This window comes from Vipera ursinii (assembly GCF_947247035.1).
Source record: "Vipera ursinii genome assembly, chromosome: 1".
Taxonomy (NCBI): Eukaryota; Metazoa; Chordata; class Lepidosauria; order Squamata; family Viperidae; genus Vipera; species Vipera ursinii.
Window position 1 is genome coordinate 67,611,777 of NC_139512.1, and position 19,604 is coordinate 67,631,380.

The following is a 19,604-nucleotide window of genomic DNA, read 5'->3' on the forward strand; positions in this document are numbered from 1 at the left end:
ATTTTATTAAACACAACAATTAAAAAGATAAAAAGTAATAAAAACTAAAAATCAAAAGAATTAAAAGAAAAAAGTGCAGAAGAGAACAAATAAAAATATAAAAAAGAAAAGAAAAAATATAAATATAAATATAAGATAAATATAAATTAAAAAATATAAATAAATATAAATAAATGATTTCTCCCTTCATCACAAGTATAAACAATTTTGGTTCTTCCCCATATCTCATCTCTTATCTATAAACAAAGCGAGAAAGCTTTATCATTTAATCTTGGTGAACAAAATTCCATTAAGGCCACCAGAGCTAGTAGCATACTTGTTTCAACTTTAATCAGATAAACCATCTTTATATTCTCTTGTAACAGCCTTGATCTTTAATCCCTTGAAATAAAGTCCTAAAACTTTATTTCTTTTCTTTTTTCCTTTGTTGTTATTCATAAAATCCTTCCAATGTTTGACAAGTTTCTTTAGTAAACCCAATATTAAAAAGTTATCCAGGTCACTGTTTTGATTTGTACATTCCTTTTAATTATTAAGACATCAGTCAGTTTCATTTGTATATCTTGTATAGGATCTTTTCCCATATCATTCATGTAGCTTTTCATCTTTAATTTCATTGTCAAATCACTCTTGGTCCTGTCCAGTAAAATCTGTTCCTGTTCCATCGTATTTTTTAAACACAGTCTCTCTATAATGGTAGACACTCTTAAATTTAATTTCTGGCTCCATTTATCACAAATATCCTTCAATATATCCAACATTAAGCTGTTTTTTGCATTCCATATTAGTAGATCAAATTTAATTTACATTTGTTTTTTTAATTATTTTTAATTATTTTATTATTATTAAATTAAAACTTTCCAAAATCAATATTCTAATCACCCTTTTGCTCTTTATAAAAAAAGTTTATTTTTTAAGTCCTTCAAGTTGTATTTAAAACTTTTTCTGCTAAGGATTGAAAAAAATTCACTTGGTGCTCTAAAAGGTGACAGTCCAAAGGTTTCTAATAGCTGAAAAGCCGTTAAGAAGCCATTTCTGAAAGTGACTAAGAAATGAGACACAGGGATACTTTTGTCCAAATAAATTGCATTATGGCTGTGAGATTGATTGAAATCCCTCAGTTCTTAGCTGCTCAACTCACAAACCAAACACAAAAAATATCAGTTCCTGTATACGCACAAGACGCAGTTATCCAAAGTACAAGTGGGTAATCTCACTCTGTCCCGACTCCTTCAAGGTGTCTAATTCACCATGAATCCTCACCAGAACTAAAGTTCATTTTAGAGATCAAGCCACCTTTGGTTGTTCCTCATCCTCCTCAGGGAGTGGAGGTGTGCATGTGAAAGTTCTTTAGAGTGGCTTGATTCTCCTATATAAGCTGAAACAATACTCTAGGGCAGCCATCCATTCTTTAATGTTTTTTACCACTCCCAACACTCCTAGCCATATTTTGGCAGGTCTATTTAAACACACTTAGGAGGGGGATGGTTGGGGAATATTGCTGAGGTGGAGCTCCTTGAATTCCCAGTAAATCAAGCCAATAATGGAAAACACTGCATAAAGTTCAGACAATAATAAATCTTTAACTCCCTGAGACAGTGACTATGCACAAAGCTCTTGTGGAAAGAAGTTTTTTTTTCCTTTGTGACACTCCCATTTTCTGTAGGTGAAGGTTCCAGTTACATCCAACACAAAGGAGCATTCCAAAATCAGATTATAACATAAAAGTAATCAGCCTGTGATGCAGTTTTCTAGGTTGAGTTTTGAAGAAAAGTAGACCTTTGTCCAAGACAGATGGCTTGGGCATCCCAAAACAACCATATAAGTGATAACTCTTATCACTTAATGATAAGAGTTGTTTGGCACGTGACCCAATTACCAAGAGAAACAGTAAAATCCCCTTTACCAGAAGTGGACAAATAGAGGCTGGACACGTGTTCGGGATGCTCTAATTTCATTCCTGTTCTAAAGCAGGGAGTTGGTCTTAATGACTTTTAATGACCTGCTTATATTCAGTTTATTACTTGTAAACAAATGGTTCTTGAAGGGAAGCAAAAAGTTCTCTGCAGTACACAGAAGCAGCAAAGACATGAATGTAACATGGTCTTTCCACAGCAAACCCATATACATTCCCTATACATTCAATGGATGAATGTCTTAGCTTAGCTGATTTTAAGATGCTGCTGAGATTATTACAAAAGAGGTTGAATAACATCTGTAATAGTGAGAATATAAGCAGTGAACAAGCTTGTTGGACTTGATTGTTCAGATCCAAAAAATATGGGAATTTATATGGCCAGAGAATATGTAGATCTGTGGTGAGGCCTACTCAGTTGCCAACAACAACAACAACAACAACAACAACAACAAGAGGAGGAGGAGGAAGAAGAAGAAGAAGAAGAAGAAGAAGAAGAAGAAGAAGAAGAAGAAGAAGAAGAAGAAGAAGAAGAAGAAGAAGAAGAAGAAGAAGTTGTTGGAAGGGACCTTGGAGGTCTAGTCCAACTCCCTGCTAAGGCAGGAAACCCTATACCATTTCAGACAAACGGCTGGCCAGTCTCTTCTTAAAAACTTCCAGTGTTGGAGCATTCACCACTTCTGGAGGCAGGTTGTTCCACTGGTTAATTGTTCTAACTGTCAGGAAGTTTCTCCTTAGTTCTAGGTTGCTTCTCTCCTTGACTAGTTTCTATCTGTTGCTTCTTGTCCTGCCTTTGGGCACTTTGGAGAATAGCTTGACTCCCTCTTCTTTGTGGCGGCCCCTGAGATATTGGAACACTACTATCATGTCACCCTTTGTCCTTCTCTTCATTAAACTGGACATACCCAATTCCAGCAGCCAATCCTTATAAGTTTTAGCCTCCAGTCCCCTAATCATCTGTTGCTCTTCTCTGTACTCTTTCTAGAGTCTCGACATCTTTTTTACATCGTGGTGACCAAAACTGGATGCAGTATTCCAAGTGTGGCCTTACCAAGGCATTATAAAGTGGTATTAGTACTTCACGTGATCTTGATTCTATCCCTCTGTTAATGCAGTCTAGCACTGTGTTGGCTTTTTTGGCAGCTGCAGCACACTGCTGGCTCATATTTAAGTGATTGTCCACTAGGACTCTGAGATCCCTCTCACAGTTACTACTACTACTACTAATATACCTAAGTCATTTGTGGCAAGACATAAATTGCCTGTCTTCTTCCCAAAGAAATAATGTTTAGTTCCTGATTTAGCCAAGAAATTTTTTCAAGGTAGCTACTTCAATTTGCCATTAGATCAAAACACATTTTTTTATCTGAAGCATTGATGCTGCATTAGCCTTTTCAGAGATGTAAACTTATAAATTGAAATAACACCTGATTACTTTCAACTATATCTTGAAATAACACCTGATTACTTTCAACTATTGTGTAGTTCCACTGCCCTGAAGGCTGCATGCCATGTTGACTATAGCTGAAAGGAGATGGTTAGGAAGTGGCTGAGAGGGATGGAAGGTGAGAGGTCATGCTGGGAAGATTGGGTAAAATTGAGCCAATGAAAATACACACTAGCAGCTATTAAGGGGTGAAAAAGAGAGAGGATCAACATGCCCTTCTTGCTTTGTAGAGATGTGGTTCCATCTAAATCCCAAAACAATCAAAAATAAATTGGTTTCACTTTTACTAAATCTAAAATTGTTTCAGAAGCCTTCCAGATCATAGCAATTTATTCTGGGTTTGAAAAGAAAAGCATTTTTCATTTTGGAGACATTCCTAGTTCTATTTAACAGTTTTGCTGCTTTTTCCTCAACACTCTGATGCTGACCTATGGAAAATAGAAGGAAAAACCCCCCAAAAAAGATCAGGGCTGAGTCATCAGAAGTTGCTTCTGTTTTCAGTAGAAAAATGCTGGTATGGGCACATGCTTGGGGAAATGATTCGCAAGGATGAAATGTAATTAAGAAAGAAATTTTTATAAGCCTCTCGGAAATATTGAAAACAAAGTTGGATGTGTGCATGTGAAAGTTAGCATAAAAGACTTGCTTCTCTTGTCATCATTTGGACTATTGCTAATCCTATTTCTCTTCATCAGGACTGTGAATGTTTATATGGATGGTCACAGAAAAATATCACTATGATTCATGTCATATAACATCTCAGTGTTACTCTTAAGTGGTGAGTATTCTTGTGAAGATCAAGAATTTCAAATGGAAAATAATCCAACCAGAGAACTGTGGATTAATATTAATCAGACCAGGAATGAGTATATTCCAGGTGCAAATTACCATTAAGTAGTAGAGGGAAGAGCCAATTTCTCCCCCCCCCCTTTATTTTTAGTTTTCAGGAATGACTCTGAGGAAAGAGGGAAGACAGAGAGCAATTTCTCTTCAGGGTTTATGTTCAGACTCAAAAGAGGATTTAGAGTGAAACCTTATTTAAATGGAATATTGGGAGAGGAGTGCTATTATTCATAAATATTATTACATAAAGTTATTATAACAATTTCTGTCACTTGCTTGATTCCATCATTATGAAAAATTCACATCAGTAGGTAATGATATCCTTATGCAAATGAAGTAATAATGGTACATATGATGTAGCTTGGGCAAAGATATTACTTCATGTAAATCTTGTGAAGCAGAAACTCATTGCACTAATCGCAGAGTCCAATGAAGTGAGGTTTATAAATCAAGATTTCAAGGTACTATGCTTTATATGGTTTCTTTCTCCTTCCCACAGAACTATAATGTCATGCTTGTGAAAACTAAGTCAACAATATATAAATAATATATCAATTTCTTCAAAATATGAAAAGTTTTTTTAGATGCTGTGATATCAGCAATGTAATGGATGCCTGACACTGCTAACTCAGTTTTATTCCTTGCTTAAAATAGTTCTTCTTTGTTAAAAAGTTTCTTAAGAAGATTCCTCAACCTGGTTCCACCAAGATATATATAGAGGAACCTTGGTGGTGCAGTGATTAAAATGCAGTATTGTAGGCAAACTCTGCCTACAGCTGGAGTTCAATTCTGGAGTTCAATTGACTCAGACTTCCATCCTTCCGAAGTTGATAAAATGAGGATACAGATTGTTGGGGGCAATATGCTGTTATTGTAAACCATCTAAAGAATGCTGTAAAGCACTATGAGACAGTATATAAATCTAAGTGCTATTGCTATTAATACTGGGATAATTCTGGGATTATGACTCCCAGAATTATGATTGGGGATTCATCTACTCCAACACACTTAGAAGATACAGTACCAGGGTAGCAAAGCATGTACTAGCATAGATGTCATTATTTTTTTTTTTAATAGGTGCAGAATGTTAGATCATTCCTATCATGATTAACAATGAGGGAAGGAACTATAATCCATATCCATGTATGTTGAATGTGCCTTTTGAGTTAAAAGGTTCATTTTAATGGAAATTTCTTATTAATGCTTTCCATTTTTCCAGATTACAATGTTAACAGATTTTACTTTATTTTATTTTATTTTTTTTTGGAAGACAAACACCTTCAAATTTGTAAATTCATAGAATGCTTGGGGTTTTTTTCTGGGAGGAACAGAATATATTTCAGAGAGGAGAAGAAAAGGGAAAAGACCAAGCAACAGACTTACTGGAGATTATGATGTATGCATATTCTTATTCTTTATCATAGTCCTGGGAAATCTCCTAAATGAAAGTTTCAGTATTACTGCATAGTACACCCAATGAATACGTGCTGCAATTAAAGTCTATCTGGGCATTCTGCTTTTTATGCTTACTGACAACCCACGAAGCTGTTTTGGTTCCTGTGAACTCCACTTCGTCAGCCAGCCATTAGCAAATTCATGTGCTCTGGTTTTTGTTTCCTCTGCCTCCTTGAAGATCTGGCAAATGTTTCAGGATGGCTTCCCTATCTTGTTAGAAAAGGAAGCTACAGAAACAAATACATGTCTGATGCTAATTTACCAATAATAATAATAATAATAATAATAATAATAATAATAATAATAATAATAATAATAATAATAATAATAAAGTTGGAAGGGACTTTGGAGGTCATCTAGTCCAACCCCCTGCTAAGGCAGGAAACCTTATACCATTTCAGGCAAATGGCTGTCCAGTCTCTTCTTAAAAACCTCCAGTGTTGGAGCATTCACCACCTCTGGAGGCAGGTTGTTCCACTGGTTAATTGTTCTGTCAGGAAGTTTCTCCTTAGTTCTAGGTTGCTTCTCTCCTTGACTAGTTTCCATCCGTTGCTTCTTGTCCTGCTTTCAGGTGCTTTGGAGAATAGCTTGACTCCCTCTTCTTTGTGGTAGCCCTTGAGATATTGGAACACTGCTATCATGTCACCCCTCACTCTTCTCTTCGTTAAACTAGACATACCCAATTCCAGCAACCGTTCCCTATATGTTTTAGCCTCCAGCCCCCTAATCATCTTCGTTGCTCTTCTCTGTACCCTTTCTAGAGTCTCGACATCTTTTTTACATCGTGGTGACCAAAACTGGATGCAGTATTCAAGGTGTGGCCTTACCAAAGCATTGTAAAATGGTTGTATTGTATTTGCATTTTTCTGCAAGGCTTTCCTAATAAAAGTGTCTTAATTTTCACCGTGGAAAACAGAAAGGTTTCTCTACTCCAACTTCCAGGGAAGCAATGCTGGACTGAAGATAGTTCTACAAGACCAATAACCGTGGCAAAAGAGAAGCCAGTAAATGGACCGGCTTCTCAGAATTGCTCTCCAGAACAAGGAGAGGACCAGAATCACCCACAACACTCCTACACTGGCTTCCTGAGAGGAGACAGACAGTAGACTCTGATAGGTTTTAGTGCTGTGGGAGCAAGAGAAAGTCCTGTCATCTAAACTGTGGTTTGACCCCTGCAAAAGGCCACTGGGTTTGTATACTTCCCTTCTTAAACCCTTTAGGAAATTGCTTGTTAATGGCTTTTTTGGATGCTAAGAACCTTGAGGAGACCGCATTTCATTTCACTGAGTTTTCTTCTATCCTCGATGAAAGAAATGTTGTGTAGGTTTAAGGAGTTTAAATTTTTTCGTTTTGAATAAACAGTAAAAGGCTAACTAGAATATTGCTTCAGATGAACTCGAAATAAGATTTTGAAATTAATTGCAAGAATACTTCTTGTGGGCTGTTACTTGAATAAGCCATAGTGGCAAACTTCATAAACAAAAGCATTCTCTCCCTCCAATAAAATATGTTGTGGCTTAGCACAATGTTTGAAACCGTCCATGGCATGGAGAGAAGGTAGCTTTCCTGCAGACATTATAGGCTGTAGCGGGACAGAATCACAGGAAAGTCTTTACCCAATTTCACTGTCCAAGTAGGACATTGTATTCTGCATTAATATCCATGCCAATAGCATTTATGCATGTGTACAATGCTGCTGTTCTAGCATACCATTAGTTTGGTCTACTCTATTTTTCATCCTGGAAGACTAAACAGAAGTTGCCATGCCTGCTATCTCTTTATACTCTCCTCCCTGTACCTTTAAGTCCTGATTTCTTGGTTTTCTTTTTCTTCATAATCTAGTAAGAGCCCTTTGCTTTAAACAATCCCTCATAGGATCCTTTAGAAATCACTGCCTTCTATTGCTTGCTATGGCAGGATAGTTTTCTATCCATACTGTCACTCACACTCAAGAAAGAAAAAATCCTTTAAAAATATATTGGCATGTCAGCTAGGGCACCTTTAAAACTGCAATCACTTCCCATATTTACAGCAGAGTTAAACTGCCAAGTTGCTGTTGTTTGCTTGATGCCATTATGTGCTTATCTATAATCAGCTGCTGAACATGGGTGTTATGTATTGATACTGACCATTAATGTGTTTTTGTTTAAATATGTCTCCAACTGTTTTGGAGGGAAACTGAAGTTTATATTGGAGCGGGAAAACCAGCTTTAAATCTGATTGGTTGCTGCCTAGTGGTGGCATGTATAAATATCTGTCAGTCTGTCAGTTGAGTTCAGTTCTGTTATTCTAGCAATAAAACATGTTGCACCTGATCGGTCTAGTCAATGCCTACAAGAACTCACGACGCAACAGTGGCGGCAAAGGTGGGATCTTGTCAAAGGAGTGATGCCTATTAAAGTTGAAGTCACAGGGTTTTAGCTCAGGCATCAGAGCCTGCCAGTAAGCCAAACTAGAGGCACATTGTCCTGAGGGATCTGTTCCTAGGACCTAGGCAGTTCATCTCCTTTGGAGCAATAGAGGCAGTGTCCAAGACCTCACCACTAATCCACCATGGCAAAGGTGTGAACACTCAATGAGTTCAACGTCTCCCACCCAGAACAGTGGAGCTCCTACCTCTCCAGGGTAGACACCTACTTGCAGGACAACCAGGTTGGTGAGGATGGTTTGAAAGTGGCAACCCTGCTCTGCCTGTGTGGACAGGCCACATACGACAGCGCAGAAAACTTGGTGGTGCCAGCCAGCATTGAATCTGTAATGTATGCCAAATTTAAAAAAAATTGAAAGAGCATTTTGAACCCAATCTGTCTGTAATTCCTTGGCATCATGCTTTCGAACAGAGAGAGCAAAAGGCAGGGGTGTTGATAGCTGAATTCGTGGCTGCGCTCTGGCAAGCGTCACGCCATTGCAATTTTCCTGACCTGGAGGATCGCCTCAGAGACAGGTTCGTATGTGGGCTGATGAATAGGGATTTGCAGCAGTGCCTATTCGCAATGGAAAAGCTGTCCTTCCAAGATGCCTTGAAGGAGATCATGGCAGACGAGACTGCCAGTGGAGTGATGAAGGCTCTACGGCTTCAAAAGACACCCCCCAACCAGATGACCATACACCAAGAGTCCGTTGAGCTGGAAGATTCGGTAGAGGATGATGAGATTGATCAGTTAGAGAGGGAAACCATAAGACGGCATCGTCCTACAGCACAAGCAACTAGTCTTCAAAATTGCGCAAGCTGTGGGGGCCAACAGAAAAGGACTGAATGCAGGTTTTGCACAGCAGTGTGCTGTGCCTGTGGAAGGCAAGGCCACATTGCCAGAGTCTGTAGAAGTCGCCAGAGAGATGCTGAGACTGCAGATGCTCAGCAGAAAGGTAAATGGGCCCCGGGGCAAAACAGGATCAGATACTGTTCTGGGAGGAGAAGCATTATGTGGATGGGAGCCCAATGCCCTCTTAAAGAGAAACTGAGACTTCAAGTCAAAATACAAGGGGTCCCTTGCTCCATGGAGCTTGACACAGGGTCAGCTCTGTCTATTATTTCATACAAGACTTTCAGTTATATCTGCAGACAAGGCAAGAAGCGAGTTTAAGTCAAACTGTCAACCCTTGTTCTGACAGATTTTCAAAATTGCCGTGTTGCGGTGAAAGGCAAAACCATCGTGAGAGTCAGGTTCAAAGAGTTTGAGGGTCCCCTCAATGTTGTGGTCATTGAAGGACAACATTCAAGTCTAATTGGACTAGACTGGTTCGAGGCCCTGGACATCTGAGTAACTGGCATAAATCGCACTCAGACGGCAGTATGCCAAAAATATGCTGATGTGTTTAGTCCTACCTTAGGACAGTATAAAGGGACACCCATATCCTTTCATCTTGATCTAGCTGTCATGCCAATCAGGATAAAACCACGCAGAGTGCCATTTGCATTTAAACTAAAAATCAATGCAGAATTGGACAAATTAGTGCAACAGGGAGTGCTCCAATCAGTGGACAGTAGCCTCTGGGAGACTCCCATAGTGACCCAAGTGAAGTCCAATGGGGACGTCTGTATCTGTGCAGACTACAAGTGCACAATCAACAAGGCACTACAGCAACACACTTACCTAGTGCCGGTCATTAGTCACATCCTCGCATCACTTCAAGGAGGTCGCTTGTTCACCAAAACTGACCTTGCACAAGCCTACCAACAGCTGCCAGTTGACGATGCTACAGCTGAGGCACAGACAATCGTCACTCACAGCGGGGCATTCACAGTTCGTTGCCTGAAGTTTGGGTTAAGTGTTGCCCTGGGATTGTTCCAAAATATTATGGAGCAGACACTTAAAAATACACCAGGTGTCTGCCCCTATTTTGATGATGTCCTGCTAGCAGATTGCCTCAGAGCAGTGCTTCAATGATTTCGTGAAGCAGGGTTGAAGCTAAAGAAAGAAAAGTGTCAGATTGGAGTGGACTCTACTGAGTTCTTGGGATTTTGGATAGATTCTGCTGGAATCCAGCCTTCAGAAGCTAAGCTAAAAGCTATCCAACAAGCCCTAACACCTAAGTCCAAAGGGGAGTTACAGTCATTCCTGGGACTTTAAATTTTTTATCACTCGTTTCTGCCACACAAAGCAGCATTGGCTGAGCCACTCCATCATCTTTTAGACAAAAAAACACCCTGGGTGTGGATAAGCACCCACAATAAAGCATTTCGAGCAGTCAAATCACTGCTATCATCTAAATCCATGTTAGCACATTTTAATGAGAAACTGCCCATGATTTTAGCATGTGATGCATCACCGTATGGCATCGGAGCAGTTCTAAGCCATAAAATGGCAGATGGCTGTGAAGCTCCTATAGCTTATTACTCTAGAACCTTATCTATAGGAGAGAGAAATTATGCACAGATTGACAAGGAAGCTCTCGCCATTGTAGCAGGAATTAAAAAAATCCCATGACTTCCTATATGGGCAACCCTTCACAATTTTCACTGATCACAAGCCGTTGCTCAGCCTTTTTACAGCAGACAAGCAGACTCCGCAGATCCTATCACCAAGGATGCTGCGATGGTCAATTTTTATGGCTGCCTATTCATACAGGCTAGTCCACAAACCTGGCAAGGAAATGGGCCATGCTGATGCACTCAGCTGACTGCCTCTGCCTCAAACAGATCCAGCCCCAGCCCCAGCAGCTTGCATCCTGGCAATCCAGGATCTTCCTGAAATGCCCCTGCATGAGGGAGATGTGGCCACTGAAACTTCCACTGACAAAACACTCAGTTGTGTTTTGAACTGGGTGTTGAGGGGGATGGCCAGAAAACAGGCCAAGTCCAGAGTTCCAGAGTGATGCCAGCAAAAAGGATGAGCTGTCAGCCCAGAAGGTTGCATACTGTGGGGAAGCAGGGTTATTGTTCCACCCACAGTGCGAGCCAGAGTATTAGAATCTCTACATGAGGGTCATCCTGGCATCGTCAGAATGAAGGCACTTGCAAAAAACTACTTGTGGTGGCCAGGTCTAGATAAAGACATTGAGGCTCAAGTAAGGAGCTGTAGGATCTGCCAAGAAACCCAGCCAGAAATGCTGAGTACCGTTACAGGTCACAGCCCAGCCAAGCTGAGATGGGGTCATCAATTAACAACAGGATAGACTGTCTCCAGCCTGACAGAGCAGCTGCAAAAACATCACAACCCAAGCCTTCGAGGAATTTACATTTGGGTGAGCCTGTTTGGGCAAGGAACTATGGGCAGAGGGCACCTTGGGTGGTTGTTATTGTGACAAAGGTGTCAGGGCCACTATCCTATGAGGATATCACGATGGTCATGTGATCCGATGCCACATTGACCAATTGCGGTGGTGGCTGGCAAGTCACAGTCCTGTGTTCTTTCTAGTGGTACACTAGATTAGCCAAGAATTACATTACATCTACATTTACATTAAAATGACATATGGTAATACAGTTCAACTTACAACAGTTCATTTAGTGGCCCTTTGAGTTACAGTGGCACCGAGAAAAGTGATTTATGACCATTTTTCACACTAATGACCATTGCAGCACCCCCATGGTCACATGATCAAAACTGGATGCTTGGCATCTGACTCATATTTATGAAGGTTGTAGTGTCCTGGGTTCATGTAATCCCCTTTTGTGGCCTTCTGACAAGCAAAATCAATGGGGAAGGCAGATTCACTTAATACCATGTTACTAACTTAACACCTGCAGCAATTCACTTAACAACGGTGGCAAGAAAAGTCATAAAATTGAACAAAATTCACTTAACTAATGTCTCATTTAGCAGCAGAAATTTTGGGCTCAATTGTGGTTGTAAGTTGAGAACTACCTGTACTTTCAGGATATATAGAAATCTGGACTTAATAAGAAATAAAGAAAAAAAAGAATAGTTTTCTGTATCAGCTGAAGTAACTGTAGGTCACCACAACAGAAAAATGCAAGAAAAAGAAAAACCGAACAGGTAGAGGCAATTATATCTCAATGAATAATTTCCAAAACAGTACACCTTTCTTAATTAGGGAAAATGATTCAACAATAAAGCTTATGAATTTATAAATGAAGCCCTGAAAGGAAATTAAACTATTTTGCTTATGTATTTATGCTAACATTCTACCTGGACTTTCCTTCTCAAATGAAGCACTCATAACAATAAACAAAATTCAGCCAACTGGGTCAAAGTTAAAACCACATTATTAAGTCAGGAAATAAATAATAAAATACCTACATAAGATGTACTCAAGGCATTTTACAGGGTAACTTAAAGTGGCTAATAGAACCAGCAAAATAATCAGAATTAAAATAACAGATCCATCCACATCATTTAAATTCTATGAGACACAATACCGACTATAGTCAGTAAAACAAAACAAAAAAATGAGAAACATAAGCAGTCACTAAGACTTAATTTGAAAGACCAAGAGAACAAAAGAAAAGTTTTAGTGTACTAGAGGGCCAGCAAGGGCAAAAATCATGGTTACATTGGGAACAAAGGACACATACAAAAACAGCCCTTCACACTGCCAGCAAACATATTTCAGAAGGCTATTAACAGTTCTTATGGAAGTCACTTGAGGGAAAAAAATATTCCCCAACTTACCTGAGTTCAACCTATTTAAGTTTTAAAAGTAATAACTAGGATCTTGAATTTGTTTGCAGAAATTAAGGGTTATCAAACACCACTGATACATAAAATGGTCCAATTAATTCACTCTAAAATTTTGCTAATTTTAAGGCAATTTTCTGTACCAGCTGAAGTACTGTAATTAGAAGGGTACTGTAATTAGAAGGGTAACCATTTACAGAGGTTATTGACAGTAACTGAGATACAGGTAATGTATCTGCCATTACTTCCACAACTGATTGTGTTAGAAATGGACACAATTGGGGCAAAATTCTAACGGAACTATCCAATCATCTAGAAAATTTGGGTCTTACTGGATCTAGGAAGATTCAGACCTGCTCATATCAGACTGATATCCTGTACCTGGATTATATATTTTCTGACCACTCATGCTTCTGACTTTCCAGATTTATTTTTAATTTTTAAAATTTTTATCCAACACATCACTAATTTGGAAGAGTTAATTTTTCTGTATTTGCCCAAGTAATATGAAACAAAGAAAAATTGCTGAATTTCATAAACATATTTATGAAACTGTTTGTATTCTTATTATAAATGTCAGGCTAGGGATACCATATCTGGATTGACAAAATCTGGATGACCTTGAGATAGTAGCAAGGAGATATAAAAATGTTTGTAATAACTATGTTCATAAGGATTTTTGTCTTGGTGTAAATCCAATTAATGGTCATTTTTATACAGAGCACAGATTTTCATAACTTCTCTTTACCAGTGAAATGATTTCTGAGTAATATTGTAGGAGACAAGGCAAAAATGTTAGCACATACATAGCCATGTGCAAGAGGAACAAGTAACAAATTGTCCACATGATGTCCAAAGCAAAATATCCTTTTGACTATTACTACTGGATAGAAGTCACAGGACTTGTACTATAATATAATGCATATTTTGTCACTTTATATGCCCCTTATATCCTCATGAGTTTATTTATTTATGTATTTTAGAGGTCAACCAACTCCAAAGGATTCTGAGCTGCTTACATTTTTTTTAAAATGAGAAACAACATCAAATTAAGAAGCAGATCATGCATGTCCAGAAAGAAAAACCATACATAACAACAAAAGAATAACTATAGGAATTCAACAACCACCCTGCCCAAGATGTGGGAGAACAGAGATTTTTTCAAGCATACATAATAATTGCCTCACAAAGCATTAGTTAAGCATTTCACTAATAATTATGGTTTGATTGACAACAGTGGTTAAGTATACTATTAATTGACACAATGAGGAAATGAAAATAGGTGGTACATTTTAGAAGATTGATAACTCCTTTATATTCTTGCTGCCATTTTTGGAGTATGACTGAGCTTACTTCAAGGAAGTCCAAATGTATAGCAATTAACTTGGCTAATGTGTGAATCAAGCTTGAAATAACAGTTGGGAAATATTGGCTGAGTGAAAGAAGCTCCCCCATCACTCTTGCTATGACAGGTGACTGAAACTCTTTGGGACAATGCTGATAATATTTGGAAATTCATAGTGTGGATAAGCTTATTACATTCATGCTTTAACCATAGGTTGAATTTTAGGTAAGGTGAAGTGCTTTAGCTATAGTGTCTGCTCATTGGTGTTTTCAAGTTGTTTATCCTTTTGGCTTCCACAGAAGAGGAAGTAGGAGTGAGCTGAAAAAAGCCAGTATCTCTTCTGCTTTATCGCTATACTTTAATCTCAGTAGGCATGCGTGGGATGAAATGGGTTAGTGAAAGGGTAGAAACATACAGTTTTCCCCATGTGAGATGGATATGATCCTGTTCAAATTCCCACACAATTTATCTAAACTGTGTGTGTGTGTTTATGTATGTATGTGTAGTGTCCATTGGCCATGAACTGCTTGATTGAGATACTATCTGTTAGGAATGCTGACTAGCTAATAGGCTGGCTGTGAATTAGTGGAATATCATGCACATGGGGAAATCTCTTACTCTTGATTTAAGCTAAGTCACTCAGAGTTTCTTCTCTAGACTAAACTAGATGCTATCCACCAGTCCTTGAGCCAACAGAAAACTGCACTGACATAAAAATTGCTGTTCCCACTAGTCAACCCTTTGCAGGTGTGATGCAGCAAAATTATTCTGTCATTCCTGTTCTAGCATACAGATACTTCTACTGGTCAACTTGATCTAGCTCAATGATGGCGAAACTTTTAGAGACCGAGTGCCCAAACTGCAACTGAAAACCCACTTATTTATTGCTGGGTGCCAGGTGGGCGTGGCCCACTGGGTGGGCATGGCTGTGGTGATCATGGCAGATTGGGTGGGTGTGGCCAAGTTGGGCGTGGTCACCTCAATGTTGCTCATGGAGAGGGATGCCTGTGGAAGGTGGGCAGGGATGGAGGAGATCCAGGCCAGTCTCTGCCAGGTGGGGCAGTAGCAGGAGGCTTGTCCTGCAGGGTGAGGTGAGGCAGGGCGGGGGTGCCTTTGCCATGGGGCAAGGCAAGGGCCAGGGTGGCTGCTGCCTGACACCATTGGCTCACGCACACAGAGGCCAGCAAGCACAAGGGGGCTGACAGTGTCCATCAGAAGCCATAGCCTGCCAGCCCATTGACCGGCGCACTCTGGAGCTTCACAGCCTGCCACCAGCAGTTCAAAGAAGCCACCTCTGAGCTGGATGGCCGGCAGACAGCTGAGGAGGCAATGCAGTCAGTCATGCCCAGGGAAAGGAGAGCATGCGAAACCAGGAGGGACGGGATGGGAGGGGGGGAGGGAAACCAGCCATGCCAGGATGCATCCGGCCACATGGGACCTCGGCAAGTTAGCAGTCGGCTGCTTGAAGAGGGATGGTTGCCATCTCTGGGGCATGGTGAGTGTACCCACAGAGAGGGCTCTGAGTGCCGCCTCTGGCACGCATGCCATAGGTTCTCCACCACTGATCTAGCTGATCCAAGTCACTTGGAGATCTGGTGGGCATCAAATGCCAATTTGGGGATTCAATTTGAAATAACCAAAATTTTCTATTGCACAAAATGAAATGCGCCTACAAAACAGTGCTCAAGGACTGGAGGGGGAGGAAGTGAACCTGCCACAGCCTAAATTAGCTAATTAGAGCTGGGCTGATCTCATGGCCTAATCATAGAATAACTGCTGAAACATGTCTAATTGTATATGAGAATAGCATGCTTGAGTCAAACCCAAATTTGCACACAAGACTTTTTCCTGGCATCTTTAGATATGGTAGCAAAGATTATCAAAAACCCTGGCAAACTGTTGCCAGTGAACTCAGATAAACCTACATATCAGTTACAAGTGATGTGATAAGCTGCTGCAATTATAAAATTGTAACATTTGGATGAACCTTGGAGTTCCTTACGTGTTTTGTATATGTTTGATGCATGCTTTAAAAGGATTCCTGTATATTTAGCAAGATAGACCTTTTTGGGATAATATTGTTCAGACATATACCATTTCAGTATATCATGAAACCATGATCAAGAATAAAAATACTCACACCAATCTTCTCGACGGAGATTCCGCATTCGAATAATTCTTACAGTTAAAATATAACATGGCGACTCCATAATCTGCAAAAAGAAGGAAGGGGGAAAAAAGTGAACGGGTAGACTCTTCAAGTGACAAATACAATTCTTCTGAGCTATAATTAAAAGTGCTGGTGGAACTATCTGGACTTTGGTCTGGGAAAAGCAATTATTTTCATTTAGAAACTCTCCTATCACAAAGTATTTATGCTTTTGAAGACTCCAGATAGATAAATTTTAGGGCTTTCCCCACTTGCACAAACATGTCACGGCAACATTTTTTTCTGATGTGTCCCCATTATGTTACCGCCCACACAGCATTACGTTGTATGGTACTGAGTTGTTTTCTATCTTGTTCTGAAACTGTCCAAGTATGTAAAAGCTGTTTAAAATGGCTAATGTTACTCATTAACTTAAAGAGAAGTGATAGGCAATGACTTGAAACATGACCGGGATAGGGACTGGCATCACAGATAACAAGTTTCAGACCAGTATACTTTCCCACTGACTCAAGGATGGGTGAATAATCTTCAACTCAGCAGAGACGAAAGGACTTTAGGAATGATGTGGTATTATTGTGGTTAGGCATAACAAATTGGTGGTGGTGGTGGTGAGGATATTGGAGTTTTAAGAATGAAAAGGAATGTGTTATATTTATACATGTTAATTAGCATCCAGTTGCTTTCAAAATGCAGTTTTTTCTCTCATTTAATGCAAGCATGATTGTTGCTGGATGTTAGATGGGATGTAATCACTATCACAAACACTAACTGGATAGCCAAGATAAAAACAAAATGGACCATAGAACAAATCAACATGGATTTTTTATTGGGATGACAAATGACCAGACTCAAATGAAACATTATGTAAAGACCGAACCCTTGGAAAAGAGACTCCTCCCAAGATTCAAGTGGCCTCCACCCTACTAGCATTTCAAAGGGCCCTGAGATTGTGGCTCTTCACCTAGACATCACCTAGACACCTAGACATTCACCTTCATCATCTTTGTTCTTTTATCTTCCACTGGCGTTGTAGTTTTTATATTGTTTTTGTTTTTAGATGTTTTTAACAATTGAAAACCACCCAGACGTCTGGGAGTTAGCTGGCATATAAATTTAATAGATTATTGTTGATTGCATGGTCAGCCAAATGTTTAGACTAAATTTGGCATTTTTATTCTTCTATGAATCCTTCCAATAGGCAGGTGTTGTTATTTAATGTGTTAAAAGAGTTGTCATGGCGTGTAAGCTGTTCCAAATAAAGCTATCTTTTGCAATTGACTGATAGTGATTTTGTCAGTGCCAATGATGCTCAACTGATGTTTTAGTTGTTTTGAGATTACATCTAAGATATCTATTACAGTTGGCACTATCTTTTGCCACAGTTATTCTACTTTTATTTGCAGTTCTTTGTATTGTGTGTTCTCCTCCAGTTCTTTCTCTTCTATTCCACTGTCTCGAAGTACTGCAAAGTACTGTCCAGAGTTTTTTTTTTGTCTTTCTTATCAACAACTGTTAAGTCTGGGGTGTTGTGTGGCAGGCCCTTGTCTGTCTGAATACTAAAATCCCAGAACACTTTAGTTTTTCTATTACTTTGTCAATTTTGAGGTCCCGCCAGTTCTTGCCTGCAGGCAAATTATATTTCTTGCAGATATTCCAATGCACCATTGTTGCATGCCTTTGTTTGTGGTCAGTTTGTACAATCTTCTTGCAACAGCTAGCTAGGTGATCCATTGTTTCTTCAGCTTCTTTGCCAAGGCAGCATTTGCTTCTGGTAATGTTTTCTCCATTTTGGCTTTGTATGCATTTGATCCTTAGGCTGGTCTTGTACAGCTAGAATTACCCCTCTGTCTTCAACTTTCTTGCACTTAGCCATTGCCAGGTCTTGTGATCTAGTTCGATTCTTCAAATTTATGTTGAAAATATGGGCAACATGAAGATTTGATCATGTAGAAGAATCAGAGATTTCTGGGTTAAAATACATCTAATGATACAAAGAATTTTAAAGATCAACATTCAACTGAAGCCAGAATTTTCCTTGCTGGGATTAGTGGACAATCAGTTAGAAAAGAGACATGGAAGATTATTTTTATATATGATTATTGCTGCAAATATATTATGTGCATAAAAAATAGGAAGACTCTGAAGTTCCCATAATGCAGACATGTCAAGCACAAGGCCCGGGGGCCAGATCCGGCCCACGAAGTGGTTTCATGCGGCCCGTGAAGCCATCCTGGAAACAGTGAGGGAATGGCCCCCACTGCCTTGGCCCTGGCCCAGAGACCCTCCTCCTGTCAGAGACCCTCAGATCTGTCCCACTCCTTCCCAGGCCCCCATAGGCACCCTTGATGTGAATGATGTAGAGCTGGCCATGCCCACCAAGTGGGCCATACGCACTTTAGCCACGCCCACCCAGTAGGCCACGCCCACCCAGTCCACACCCACCCGGCCCCCTGAGGGCAACCACAATGCTGTTGCGGCCCTCAATGAAATTGAGTTTGACACCCCTGCCATAATGGAAGAATGGTTGTCAAAGATATAGAACCAATTCCTGACACTGTTGCATTTGAAAGGCCCAGTAAGTGAACAGGGAAGGAAGGAAAAGGTGTTGAATCACAATTCTTAACTATTGCAGAACTGGGACAGTTCTTTAGACAGGGTTGTTGGTTGCAGCTAAGTAAAAAAAAAATTAATCAATCAATTAGAATAGAGCTGGAAGGGACCTGGGAGATCTCCTAGTCCAACCCCCTGCTCAAGCAGGAGACCCTATACAATTTGAGACAAGAGGCTATCCAGTCTCTTCTTAAAAATCTCCAGTGATGAAGCACCCACAACATCTGAAGGCAAGCTGTTCCATTGATTAATTGTTGTCACTGTTAGGAAGTTTCTCCTTAATTCCAGGTTGCTTCTCTCCTTGATTAATTTCCATCCATTGTCCTGCTTTCTAGTGCTTTGAAAAATAAGTTGACCCCCTCTTCTTTGTGGCAACCCCTCAAATATTGGAATACTGCTATCAGGTCAGTAGTCCAGTATTTAAGGGGCTGCCATAAGGAAGAGAAAGTCAACTTATAAAAACATATATTCCTAAATGGACTGACAGGATTCTTCATTCTAGCCAACTGTTTTTTATTGCATTAATGAAATTTTAATATTTATGCAGAAGGTTGGCAGTTTGGCGGGTCGAATTCCGAGTGCTGTGTAACAGAGTGAGTGCCTGTTACTCGTCCCAGCTTCTGCCAACCTAGCAGTTCGAAAGCACGTAAAAATGCAAGTAGAAAAATAGGGACCACTACGGTGGGAAGGTAACAGCGTTCCATGCACCTTTGGCATCTAGTCATACCGGCCACATG

The 19,604-nt window shown here is 39.8% G+C and overlaps 1 protein-coding gene across 1 annotated transcript in view; it reads right to left on the bottom strand.

Annotated features, from left to right (window-relative positions):
- LOC310642272 (cytosolic phospholipase A2 epsilon-like) overlaps positions 1-16,297 on the bottom strand; it is a gene marked incomplete at its 5' end in the record, with an annotated part of 53,601 nt that extends 37,304 nt beyond the window's left edge. The window contains one exon of the mRNA XM_083365879.1: positions 16,228-16,297. Within this exon, the coding sequence (XP_083222005.1) occupies positions 16,228-16,297 (70 nt within the window). The remainder of the gene's footprint in view (positions 1-16,227) is intronic.
- Positions 16,298-19,604: the final 3,307 nt, after the last annotated feature.